Source organism: Poecilia reticulata, linkage group LG12, assembly GCF_000633615.1.
Source record: "Poecilia reticulata strain Guanapo linkage group LG12, Guppy_female_1.0+MT, whole genome shotgun sequence".
Classification (NCBI taxonomy): Eukaryota; Metazoa; Chordata; class Actinopteri; order Cyprinodontiformes; family Poeciliidae; genus Poecilia; species Poecilia reticulata.
In genome coordinates, this window is record NC_024342.1 from 5,141,483 (window position 1) to 5,155,460 (window position 13,978).

The 13,978-nt window shown below is 40.6% G+C and overlaps 1 protein-coding gene across 8 annotated transcripts in view; it reads left to right on the forward strand.

The window, feature by feature from the left end:
- tnca (tenascin Ca) overlaps positions 1-13,978 on the forward strand; it is a 60,678-nt gene that overhangs the window by 39,985 nt on the left and 6,715 nt on the right. For 4 of the 8 annotated variants that reach the window (XM_008423452.1, XM_008423454.1, XM_008423455.2 and 1 more), the window contains 11 exons: positions 1,411-1,686; positions 3,062-3,334; positions 4,021-4,296; positions 4,379-4,651; positions 6,013-6,333; positions 8,174-8,446; positions 8,663-8,785; positions 10,558-10,701; positions 10,815-10,934; positions 11,031-11,174; positions 11,248-11,378. In XM_008423452.1, coding sequence (XP_008421674.1) covers positions 1,411-1,686; positions 3,062-3,334; positions 4,021-4,296; positions 4,379-4,651; positions 6,013-6,333; positions 8,174-8,446; positions 8,663-8,785; positions 10,558-10,701; positions 10,815-10,934; positions 11,031-11,174; positions 11,248-11,378 — 2,354 coding nt within the window. Of the gene's footprint in view, positions 1-1,410; positions 1,687-3,061; positions 3,335-4,020; positions 4,297-4,378; positions 4,652-6,012; positions 6,334-8,173; positions 8,447-8,662; positions 8,786-10,557; positions 10,702-10,814; positions 10,935-11,030; positions 11,175-11,247; positions 11,379-13,978 lie in introns of those variants that run through there. The other 4 variants (XM_008423456.2, XM_017307975.1, XM_017307977.1 and 1 more) reach the window with 3 other exon arrangements.

The following is a 13,978-nucleotide window of genomic DNA, read 5'->3' on the forward strand; positions in this document are numbered from 1 at the left end:
TTTATTATTTTTGTCTCAAGTTAAACCTAAAAATAAAAGTAAATTGGATGTTTTAAACAAGAAACATATTGATCTCCATAAGCCCACACAAAGGAGTTATTCATGCTCCTCTTGTCTGCTGCTGCTGATGCTTTAGGATCTGGTTTAGCACTCAAAGTGAGTTTGGTGGAAAGAACTGTGAAGGTGTTGCCTTTCCTAATATTTATGGCAAGTTACTTTTTATTTTTAGAACTAGAACAGGTAAAACGATCAACGCCTTTTGAATTTTGAACAAATGGTCCCCAAAATTGGCTTGAAACTTTTGCTTTTGATTGAGGCGACAAGCTAAGAAACACTAAATAAAACCTCAAAGATCTGTGTATAGTTTGTATATATACAGTCATATGAAAACATTAGGACATCCTCTTTTGACATAAGAGTATCCAAGATCAAGTTTAGTGGTACTGAAAAAAATTACGGATTCCATCAAAACAATTAAACCTTGATATATCATACTTATTTATAAAACGACATTCCGGTAGAGGAATAACTCTTGACTTTTGAAGACCAAGTGAACACTGTGTTGGGATCCAAAGACATGTCTGAGGCCTTCAGAAAGAAGACTAGAAGCTGAAAGAGGCTTCAAAACAATCTGAACTCACCGATTCCACTGTCCTGATTTTCTAAACAATAGCCAGCATGCTCAGGTCTGAGCTAATTTCACACCAAGTGTAGACAGAAAGACAACAAAAGTTTACAAGAACTTGAAATTGTCCTCACAGGGCCTACTTTGGGATCTTCCGTAATGTTCTTTCCGATAGATTTGGACACCAGAGCACAAGACATGTTTTCATAAACATACAACTTCATGTCTACTGTGAAGTACGGAAGTGGAAATGTCATGGTTGCTGCAGAAGGACTTGATCTTCAATCTCCAAAGAATCCACATTCTTTGAAGGTTAGCATCTGTAAATAAAATAAAATAAAGTTGAATTAGATCTTGTAACACCACGACCCAAAACCAACCTGGTGAAACCCACCACGAAACAGAAATTCTTGGGCTCAGTCAAAGCCCTGGTTTTTAGTTCCTAAAATTTATTGGGTTGCTTGAAATAGCCTGTTCAGGCTGATGGCTACAAGAACCGACTCACTAAAGTTGTTTAAGCTTAACAAGCTAACACTGGCTGTTAGAGTGTCCTAACTTTGGTTAGACTAGTCAATCTTAGTAGTATCTTTTGTTCAATATGTAAAACAAGGCCAAGTTCTGAGTAAATAACTTTCTTTTTCAAAGATTATGTTCTTTTGAAAAAAAAGAACATGGGTGGTCTTAATTTTTTCACGTGACTGTACCTGTCGTATAGTGGAACTTGAAAAAAAGAATGGTCTTTCCTACAGCCCAACTGATCCCAGTTTGATTTGTCTGTCTACCAGCGGGGCTGGAGCCAGCGCTAGGGAACCTGGTCCTGTCTGACATTACATGGGACAGCTTCACAGCATCCTGGAGCCCCACAGGGGGAGACTTTGACAGCTTTGTCATTGAGGTAATAAACATGGAGGATCTCGCAGAGAGACAGAACCTTACTCTGTCTGGAGACGCGTCGAGCCTGGTCATCTCCGGATTGAATCCCAATACCAACTACATGGTTGGCTTGTACGGGATGCATCAGGGCTCCTACCTCGAGCCCCTGTACCGTGAAGCCACAACAGGTACCCATAACTTGCCGCGTTGCAGTTAAAACTTTCCATTACATCATTCCTACTTCAGTCAAGGTTGTTTTTTTTTTTTAAAAAGCACCAAAACGCGTAACTCGTATGTCCAACGCACAATGGAGCGTGAACTCTTGGCTGCATGAACTGAGTCAATCGCAATAACCTGGTTTGTGTTTTTGGTATGACGTTCTGACGCCGTGGCCTCAATGCATTGAACTGCTGCATCCTAACCAGCATTACCTGTTTCACCCCTCAAGTCACTGTTTCCGTTTCATTGAGGAAAGGGAAGGAGAAGGTTACTGGGAACCGCATCGTCGAGCGGAGCAAACATTTTGTCCTTACTCCCATCCCGACTTCCAAAGTGCATGAAGCCCGTCCTTCTTCCCCCCTACCATCATACTTGCATCGTGGTCAGGTCTGTCGCTGATGTGCTACAGTGATTGCAAAAGCAAAAAACAGTAACTCACTCTCCCCGACCTCCCTCCCGCTCATTTTGCCCCATCCGCCCGACTCCGTCACCATTTCAAACCTTCATTCAGTGTGTCGTTGATTAACCTTGAGCAATCATTTGCCCATGTGCTCATGGCATGTGTGAGTATTCATCTCAGCTGAACTCTGAAAGTGAATAAAAGTGAGGTGGTTTTTTTTGTTTTTGTTTTTGTCCCGGAACATCAAAAATAAATATCCTCATTTCCTTTTTAAACCACTAGGTGGCAAATGATTAAATCTTCTTTCTGTTATCAAGGTAAAAAAAAAAAACCTAAAGAGGCTAACCATATTCTGCCACCTTGTTTAACACCAAGTGCATGTTTGCACTAAGTTGTCTATCTGCATCGCTGCATGTAAAATACAAACAAAATCAGTAGCTGAAACATTTGTTCCGCATGTTGCGAGAATATGTCCATAACATAAGTGATGTGCTGCATGATCAAGTAGTGCTCCACAGGCATGGACCCTTCATTAACCACATTGACAACATTAAAAACAAATACTTTGGTTAGACTTTTACAACAGTAGATTTCAGCAATGTGAGCACAAACTTCCTAAAATACTTGTCCTGAAATTAATTGATGCTTGTAAGTATTAATCCTTTTTGAAAGAGCTAGCAGGTGTAATTTGCGTTCATTCCAAGCTGCTATTTAACTACTGGTGTGTTCAGTTCAGTTAGTATCTAAGCAGATATATGCATGTGACTTTTACTCAGCTGCTCACACTATCAGGTATTGCTTTTGGTTAATGGTGAGCCTTTTTTTTAATATTCTTTTAACAATAAGTCAATGGAAGCATTTGCTAATAACACTTGAGATGTGTTTCTGATATATTCATTTTACAGAATGACTGATACATTTCTAACTGTGGTTTCTTTCTTCAGTTGTTAGACCAGTGGTTGGCAAACTGTATGTCTCAAACTTAACGTCCGAAAGCTTTACGATCCACTGGAACAGCACTGAGAGGGAGTTTGATGCTTTTGTTCTGGAGATAATTGACTCAGACTGGCTCATGGAGCTGAAGGAGTACAACATTTCTCAAAATGTATCGGCCCATGATGTCACAGGGCTCAGGCCCAGCACTGATTACATAGCCTACCTCTATGGGACGTACAAGGGATCTCGAACACGACCTGTCAGTATTGTTGCATCAACAGGTATTTGGACTTCAAGTACTTTAAAATGTCACAGAAAGTTAGGGAGTTAGTTTTTTTTGTTTTGTTTTGTTTTAATGTCAAAGTGATGACAACTTTTGGAAAAAATCAAGTTTCCCTGACTGCCATGCGAAAACTAGGTACACCCTTACACAATAACTTCATACTTGATTAATCAATTTGAACTGTGACTACCTTTGATCTATCATTAAAACTGAATCATTTTAGTGAGAGATTAAGAATAGTTTCTGCCCAGCCATCTGGGAAGAGTTGTAAGGCCATTCCCACCCAATCTGTAGTTCGTCTGACAATAAGAAAGAAGATTTACACCTCAAGATAATTTAAAAGTTGAAAATATGTTCTAGATTTCCTAGTGGAAGTCCCATCAAATACTGAACAAACTAATTCATGTTTCAAAGAGGCGTAAAGCATGTCAAGCAACTCCTACTTGTAGGACCGCAATTCAGTCCTACAAGCGACTGAATTGCGGTCTGTGCTTAGTTTTTTCTTGGGTATATTGCCGATCATGGGAAACTGACTGTATTTTCCAAAAGTTGTTTCTATTGTATTTTACTAAGTAGAAATCTGAAGTAGTTGAGTAGGTCTTTAGGCATGAAATTTTAAGAAAGAGACCAGCACAAGCTTGTAACATCATTGAATGTGTACTATATTTTTTTTCTCCCCTATAGCTGAGGAGCCCGATTTGTCCAATCTAGTTGTTTCCAATGTTACCTCAGACAGATTCTCTCTGTCATGGCGAACGAGAGAGAAGGCCTTTGATACGTTTGTAGTCGAAGTCAGAGAGTCTGCTTTGCCGTCGCAGGCGATGGGGCGCACTCTGCCCGGAGATGTTCGCGCCACGGTAATGGCGGGGCTCAAAGCGAACACGAGCTACGATATAAAGCTTTACGCCAGTAAAGACGGCAGGCAGAACACACAGCCTCTCCTGGCTGTAGCTACTACAGGTATCCCAGTAACACTGCACTGTATTGGACGGTAAATGTGCTCCGGACAAAGTAACTCAAAACACATTCTTCTCTTGTTCAGAGGACGTCCCGCAGTTGGGGCCGATAGTTGCTTCATCTGCTAACCCCCATTACCTCAGCTTGTATTGGAACATATTGTCTGGCCACTTTGATGGCTTTGTTGTCCAGGTTAGTGACTCGGAGCAGCAGTCTGACACGCTGGAGTTCAGGCTGCCCGGTGAAGCCCGTAACATTACAATCCCTAACCTGATGGATGACACGGGCTATGATATTGAAGTGTACGGTATTTCTCATGGCCGTCGCACTCCGTCTGTGTTCGTCCATGCTGTCACAGGTACAACGTATTTTACTGATATCCTTTACTTTAAGAAATTTTCTAAAGTTTGGTTGAATCCAAAAATGCATTTAGAGCCAAATGGGCATGCATCACCAGCAGCAGTTTATTTCTTCTTATACGTAGATGCTGTCTTTAGGCGTTATTTGCCGCCATTATGAAGGCTGGCACAGCATTGTTGTATAGTTGAACTAAAAATCGTGAACACTCGAGACCCCCTCTACGCATTAATATACACAGTGGAAAACATCTTAGCACTACGAAAGAAGCTAATATTTACAGTCTTTTGGGGTACCGCCAATGAGATCCAGGAAAGATAAATACTTCTAGATTGGGTGCTTTGGAGATACCAGTCAATAGCATGTCATGTAGGAATGCCCCTGGGCTTATCAGCCTCTCAAGCTGCATTTTCTTTCAAATATTTTAGGTGTACTCTACAAAGACAAGGATAGGCAAAGATTTCCGCGATTAACTTGTATAGGCAGGGGTCCACTGTGATTACTTATGTTCAGACTAAGAATCAAGTGTAGAAACCAAGATGTTCAAAGTTTCTGCTGTAGATTTCATATTTTCAAAACTGAAACAGCACAATGAACACCATAGTCATGAGGGCGCATAGTTGCAACTGGACAATCACAAGATAACGCGACGTAAAGTAACTAATTTCATCAACTTGACGCTCCTCTAAAAGAAAATAGGCATATCGTCACCTTCCTAAGGTAATAACTTATGTTATTTTTTAGCAAAAAAGAGGTGGTGATTATTTTTGCCAAAAACACTTTCCAGCAGCCAGCCTGCGGCTAAAACTGACTTATGCCATTATTTTAGGAAGGTGGTAATATTAAGCTACAATAGAAAGCAGTCCACACCAAACAAATGCATGAAAGTCAAATACATTTGATTAACAGGAAGCTGAAGACCCACTGATGCATTTGTTTTTAGTCAGTAGTATGCTTAATGGCTTCAGGTTTACAGCGATACGGCAACAGTAGAGAGGCATTAAATGATATAAAATAATGTGGTTATGGCAAAACCATTTTTGTACATTGTTGAGTTCATTTTCCCCACTTTTATACTTAGCTTCTTATAATTATATGTCTAAGATAAAAAAGCTTTTTGCATTTCTTTAAAATTAAACAGTATGATGCATGTCGCATTTTATTTTATTGTGTTGTTGATAGATATTGAAAATATTGCACTTTTAATGCATCTTTGACCTTTTTTTTTTAAGATACTTTGGCACACTCTTGAAAGAACTATGTATTTGCTTTTGCAACCACTGCATACATCGTACTCCCTAAATGAAATGTCATATCCCCTCCAATCAATCCCCTTCCCCCCACACCCAACTTCCTTCCCAGCTCCTTTACCTAAAGTGGAAAACTTGACCATATCCAACGTAACCCCCTACGGTTTCAGAGCGTCCTGGGAAGTGAGGCAGCAGCCACCGCCGCCGCCGCAACAGGAGGAGTTATCCACCTCTGGTGGCGGTTTTAGCCACTTTCACATAGTGGTGACAGACTCAGGCTGGCTGCTGGAGCCTCAGGAGTTCACCGTGCCAGGAGACCACAGTCACCTGGACATCTGGGGCCTCATCACCGGCATTGGCTATGAGGTCAAGCTAACCGGCGTGTCTGAGTCGGGGCTTCTCTCTCGGCCCCTGACTATGGTGGCTGTGACAGGTACCGCTTACAGTGCGCTGAGAGGCCCTTCGTTTTACTAAACACTTCTGGGATTTTTTGTTTTGTTTCAGCTGCCCTATAAACTTATCTCTCAAGATCCAATTAGGAAGTTTCACTATCGCAACATGATGCATTCATCTTCATCATGATTAAAATCTACGGACTGAAGGATTAATTCCAAGTGCTCACATTTGGTGCTGATGGATTATAGCCAGGTTGTAGCTTTAAAGGCAGTAAGAAGAAAAAGGAGCTAAAGACAAATAAAAAATAATAATACATAAAAAAAATAGAGGACCCAAGTTATTGGAACTGTATTTAAACACTTGTGAACGGGCTTTTCATCAGGTCATCAAATGGCTTTCATGTCATTTCATGTCATGCATTCACAATGTTGTAAAGACAAAAGGTCTTTTATCTTTGAACATGGCTGAATTTCTCAATGGGACAACGATGGAGTCCACAACACCCATCTGATGAAGAACACCCCCTGCTTAGGAGAATAACATCCCACATATCCTTGGATTTAAATCCCAGTGAAATGTTTAGGGATGGATGGGAATAAATGTCAGTTCCAGAACAATGATGTCCTTCATGAAACCATCTTCACTACATGAAGTAACTATCCCTGGCAGCATACTACTGGAAACACTTGCATCAACCAAGTTTAAACTAACTTTCCAAACTTAAAGGGGTGGTAGTGTGTTTTCCAGCCCCATGGTGCCATTTCACAGCACAATCTAGCCTTCAGTTATGAAAATGCTATATGTCAAAGATGACTCAAAAGTAATTTGACTTCATAATTTAATGCCTTGAAATCGGGCCTCTGTCTCTTTAAGAAACTCCTGGTCTTTCTGAAACTCCGCCTTCAGGAAGTGATCACAACAAGGCTCCTCTATTAACCCTTTAACAACATTTTTACCAGTGTTTCACTGAGAAGCAGCTCATAAAATAAGCTCAACAGATACACAGTAGCTAATTTGCTAATTGCTGCTGGCTATTCTGAAGCAATGCTCCAGGTATGTTTTTGATGAGAGAATAACATTATATGTAACATAATGTAAAGCTAAAAAACAGTATGTCACTTTTAATCGATTACTTACTTAGTTTCGCTCTATGTTGCAGTCCAACATCCAACCTGGTCACAATCCATCAGTGTGAAATGTGAATGCCTGTAACTCTTTCCCATGTTTGAAGATTTCAGTCAGGGATGCACCATGTTTTTCAACTTTCTTTTTAACCCCAGCTCTCATTTATAGTGGAAATATTTCTCCTCTCTTCCTTTATTTCAAGCCTTCTCTCGGTATCCAGCTGCATCGGCATAAAGAAGAGACATGGAACGCCTTCGGGTTTCTTCTTTCCTTCAAAATATGAGCCAGCATATTTGCTTGGTTTCATATTTTGCCACGTGTTTTCCTTCACGTTGTAAATTCGCAGATGCTACCTTGCTGTTGACCTCTGCTACTGTTTTGTAGCTCAGGTCCCAAAGCACTTTTTTTAAATACAGGAAAACACTGATACATCAACAGACTCTCTGAGCATGAATTTGTCTGTTGATTTAAACCTCTTAAATAGTTTTATAGTCTTTGATGTGCGCTGAATGAATCCAGTTTGCATGGGGGACTCTCGACCGACACTGACATCAATAAACAACTACAAGAAAATCCTCTCATCTTCTTCTTCTTGTATGTGCTTCCTGGGTCGTCTTCGGACTGATTTACACTAACGGATACCTGAGCAGCCTGGATCATAAACCTACTTTCTCTGATATCTGACCTCTTCCACAATGATCACTGTTTCCAAAAACCCATTGCTGCCTGTTCCTGTTTCCTTGTCTAACCAGAGGCAGAGCCAGAAGTGGATCAGGTCTTCGTTTCGGACATCACGGCCGACGGCTTCCGCCTGTCATGGACGGCCGACGAAGACCAGTTTGATAGATTTGTGATCAAAATAAGAGACAGTAAAAGATTAGCTCATCCGCAGGAATACAGCGTTCACGGCAGTGAGCGGACAAAGGTCATAACTGGGCTCATGAGTGGCACTGAGTATGAATTTGAGCTCTACGGCCTCACGTTGGACCAGCGTTCCCAGCCTATAACAGGGGTTGCTCAGACAGGTATATGAAAAAAAAAAAAGCTGCCGTGTCATATTTTCAAACTAACTCTCCTTTCTTTCCAAGCGTTCTTTTAGCACGATGATACGACAATTCCACTAATCATCTTTGATCCTTTGGTTCAGGCCAATCATGTCGCATGGAATTAGGTCTAATGGATTCCTGACATTTTCCTCTCAGGAATTCACCATCTGTGGGTTCACTTTTGCGCTCCACTAGGTCTGAGTGCGCCAAGGGGACTGCATTTCACCGAGGTGACTGACTCCACCGCCGTAGTTCATTGGTCCATTCCACGTTTTCCGGTGGATAACTACAGGATCACCTACGTGCCCTTTGAAGGAGGTAAAAATGATGTCATGTGTTGTAGTTTTCTGATGGTTGAAGTTCACTGCGCAGTGGTGATTAGATGTGTTTTTGTATAAATGTGCAGCAAAAATCACATAAATTAGTCAGAAACGGGATACTACAGTAGTTTTTGTTGTGTGCAGAAACAACTTGAAACTTTATAGATGTTCGTGCATTATTTTGTTGTATTTTTTTATATTCAATAAGTTTGACAATTTAAATCAGCTTTAGACTATGTATCTGAAGAGACTAGTGGTTCTTTTGCAGAACAGCACCAAAACCCAACAGTATTCTCCTGAGAGGTGTTTGGGTTAGAGACCAACATTTCTAGCATTTGCAGACTTGGTCACATGACCTGTTTGCTGCAGGTTTTCCCAAATAGATAGTTTATGTTATTTAGTTTTTTATCTTTTTTTTTGACTCACTGATATATGCTTTTAATGTGTTTTTTTTTACATGATTTGTACCATTCAAGTTTTGCTTGACTGGTTCAACACGGATCCAAACCACAATGCTATATGGTTATATGCTATACATTGTATAAAGTTCTTGTACATTGTAAGTTTTGCAGACAACATATTTCTCCTAGAAACATTTTCCAGTAACTAAGAGTAGATGCTTTCGTCAAACCAAAGAGTCAGAAGATTTACAAATTTTTGATGTACCGTATTTTCCGCACTATAAGGCGCACCTAAAAACCTTCAATTTCCTCAAGAGCCAACAGTGCGCCTTATAATCCGGTGAGCCTTATAAATGGACCAATATTGAACCACAACAGGTCTAGCAACTATGGTAAGCAGCCGCCGACATCATTTTCGGCCGTAGAAGAAGATGCGCGCGGTGCATCCTGGGATAGTTGTCAGAACGCTGGTTTGTAATCTGTTAATAAAGTTTGACTGACCTATCGCCCTACCGACCATCTAGAATCAGGTCATCTGCAGGTCATTTAGCACCACGTTCTCCACGAACATTCTGTGCGCGAACGGAGAAGGATGACCATCATCCGGCCACACCCCGACCCAGTCGCGGAAGGCTCTCCAAAATAGTCCGAAGTCGGACTATTTTGTTGAAATTCACTTTAGTGCAGCTCCATCTAGTGGATGCATAATGTAACTCCAGCCTCTACTGTAGCATCTATTCTATGCGCCTTATAATCCGGTGCGCCTTATAGTGCGGAAAATACTGTAGTTACTGTATGTGTTGGGTCATTTTTTCTCCACGAATAATCAGTACTTGGTACAAAAAGTGAGACTTTTTTTTTTGGTTAGTTATTTCTTTGTGTTATAAGGCTTTATGACAATAAATGCTACAGCTTTGGAAAACCTCTTTATCTCACTTTAAATGAAATCATATTTTGAAGAAAAATGCATTGGCAGAGTTAAGTGTGTAGTCAAAGCTCTCTGCCAATGACGATCGTTTTAGATTTTTTTTTTGTAAATGTTAATGACATTTGGACAGATTGTCATGTAGTTTGATGCAGACATGATGGTCACCCCCAGATTCCTTGGGATACATCTTTTAATCCTGTGACATATCAGTTTCAGATTAGGATTAAATAAATTGGATCTCATTCAACATGCCTAATGTGCACTATGTGACGTGTTTTAGTTTCCAAGAATTGCTCTTCTAAAGCTTGACCTCTAATCTGCAGCTCCAGACTTTTTAAAGTGTGCCGCACCACACAGTGGTGCTGAAGTGCAAATAATAAAAGCAGTGTGATCTGTCACCATGGCACCGCCGTTTGTTTGTTTGTTCCCTCTCTTTCCCAGGAAGCCCATTGATCGTGACGGCGGACGGCAGCGTGTCTGAGACGGTGCTGATCAATATGTTTCCCGGAAAGACGTACCAGGTGACGGTGAGTTCCCTGAAGGGCCTGGAGGAGAGTGAGCCCAGCACCGGCACGGTTACCACAGGTTGGATTTCCTTTTTTCCTAGAATTTTCCCATCTTGTTGTCGAAACATTAGTAAATAAAAAAAAGCCTGTTTTTCTTGTGTGTGTGTGTGTGTGTGTGTGTGTGTCCTCCAGCTTTGGACAGTCCACAAGGTCTGACTGTCATCAACGTCACTGACACGTCGGCTCTGCTGCTGTGGCAGCCGTCTGTAGCCACTGTCGACGGCTACGTCATCACCTACAGCGCCGACGCAGGTGATTTTCTCCCTCAGAAATCAACTGAAAACCTTCCTGATTGACACTGCGTTTCGATCTCTTTGACTGGACTGTGCCATTTGGTTTTCGCCCCAGCATCCCCAGTGGTGGAGCATGTTTCTGGGAACGTAGTGGAGTTCCAGATGAACACCTTGGTTCCAGGATCTCTCTACACGGTTGGGGTTTACGGTATGAAAGAAGCTCAGAGGAGTGCGTCCACTGTTACTAAATTCTCCACAGGTAGGTCAGGCAACACGGAGGAAGAAATATTTCCACAACATTTATTCTAAACTTTACTGTGTTTCTTTTTTAGACTTGGATCCTCCTCGCGACCTGATGACTGTTAACGTTCAAACTGACAGCGCCACTCTGACATGGCAACCCCCCACCGCTGCCATCTCTGGCTATGTGCTAACCTTCTTCTCTGCTGACGGTGCAGTCAGAGTATGTTCACACTTTTGAAATTGCTTGCTTTACTGCTTCAGCTCTTTTCCGCTAGAAATGTGCATTGGATGTTTTAGCCAAATGATATGCAGGCATAATTTCAAAAAACAAAGTTTCATCTGACAAGAATACGTCCGACGATCAGAATGATTGATCTAGAAGGGATTAGTATAACTTTTCGTCAGTCATGTTTACCTCCATGCAGAGTTTGGTAGTAACTAGTTACGTCTGCTTGGGTGCTTCATACTTTAACTTGAGTAAAATAAAGTATTGATACTCTTAACTGAGTAAGATTTCTGGATTCTCTACCCCACTGTAAGTGCCGTCGCTTAATAAAAAAAGAGTTTGTTTTACCAAAAATTCACCAGGAACAAACACACACTTGCAGTTTTTGTTACAGTTTCACAAGTTTTATATTGAAAGAAACTGATTTAGAAAATCTGATTTTATTATTTTGCAGCTATATTATTTATGAATAATTTTCATTTGAGTTCTTAAAAATACCAACATTTCGACATAACTTTCTATTTTCACAAATCTGATGATGTGATTTTTGAATATTAAACGACTGATGTTTTGATCAGATACTCAGTTCTCCATAAGCCTTTTTTATCAAAAACTTTTTTACTTGAGTAATTTCTTGGATGGCTACCTTTCACTTCTACTCAAGTAAAAATATGTTGAAATAGAGGAATTTTTGGGTACTTCTCCCATGTCTACCTATAAGAAGACAAGTGCTATTATCATTACTTTGCGTGAGAAAGGTACCACATGTGAGAAAACCTCTGTAAGTAAGACTGCACCAAAATCAACTAGTTATCAAACCATCCAGGACTTCGACGAGAGAGTTGCTGTGACGAGAGTATCCAACGTAGTCCAGCAAATTCCAAGATTTAACCAAGCGGTTGAGTTCACCCCAGTGGTCAGAAATGGCAGAAGGAATGTTTTAAGTGAGTTTGTAAGAGAGACACATCTGGATGATTGTCTGGTATCATTAAGGGCAACAAATGAGCAAATTATTTCCAAGAAAAACAGCAAGCAGCTCACACTGACATTTTGCTGGATTGGACTCCAAAGGGTTGCTTGGGACGTTAAGGAAAAGGACGGTCCTGATGAAGAAAAGGTAAGACACTCACCGGTCCTGTGCCAAGCTGACAGTGAAGCCTCTGGAGGGCATTCAAGTGTGGACCAAGAGATTTCACAATTCCCCCAAAAAACACAAACCAAGAATGAATGATGAATGGTGTCAAATCTTCCAAAAGCAACTTTTCCCAATGATTAAGCAGTTGTTGATGAGCAATGCTTTTTCCATCAAGACAAAGGAATGTGTCATGAGGCATGACTAAGGGCGCCTTCGCACTAGAGGTGTTTGGACCAACTTAAACAAGCCGGAGTAATCAGATAGTTTGCTTCATTTGGGCAGGTCAGACAACTCATCCGACCTCTGGTGTGACACAAAAAGTAAAGCTCTGGACCCAGAAAAACATTGGTCTTTGTTTGAAAGTATAGTGAATAATCCGCACAGCAAAAGCTATTGAAAGAGTACTTTACTTCACACAATGTTATCTAGTCTTCAATCTGGTTTTACAAAATATCACAGCAGCTTTGAAGTTTGTGGATGACTTTTATCTAATCTCTTGAGAGGAAGCAACACTGCGCCACTCGTTAAAGGCCTTTGACACTTAACACCAGAACCTCTTCATACAGAAACTGTTTAATGTAGGAGTTGCACAGCATGCTACGTCTTGGTTTCACAACTCTATTTCCAACATGTCTCAGCATATATAATCGACAGATGTTTTCATTTCTAGACAGCTGAACATACTTTAAGGGTGTTCCTCAAGGTTAGGTCCTTGGACTACTGCCATTTATCATCTGCATTAGTGATCTTGCTTAGTGTCCTCATTACCGCTCTGGTGACTCAAATGTCGTTTTGAATATAGACAAGTCGAAACCACTGCTATTTTTAAATTCATGATCAAAGTTGATAAATTGCAGGCTGAGAGATGGAGCTTGTGTCTCAGCACAGACATACTGGTATCCTCATCAATGAAAGTCACGCATTCAGCAACTACTGAAGAAACCTGAATTAGAACAACCCTTTTTCTTGCATCTGTTTCTTTGTTTTTTCCTTTTAACTAAGTCAAGAAAAACTGTTCTACAACTTTGATGACTGTTTTAGATCATGGTGACATTGTATACAGGTCCTTCTCAAAAAATTAGTATATTGTGATAAAGTTCATTATTTTCCATATTGTGATGATAAAAATTAAACTGTCATATATTTTAGATTCCTTGCACACCAACTGAAATATTTCAGGTGTTTTATTGTTTTAATACTGATGATTTTGGCATACAGTTCATGAAAACCCAAAATCCCTGTCTCAAAAAATTCGCATATCATGAAAAGGTTCTCTGAACGAGCAATGAACCTCATCATCTGAATCAACAAAAGATTCCTGAGGCTTTTAAAAACTCCCAGCCTGGTTCATTACTCAAAACCACAATCATGGGTCAGACTGCTGACCTGACTGCTGTCCAGAAGGCCATCATTGACGCCCTCAAGTAAGAGGGTAAGACACAGAAAGAAATTTCTGAAC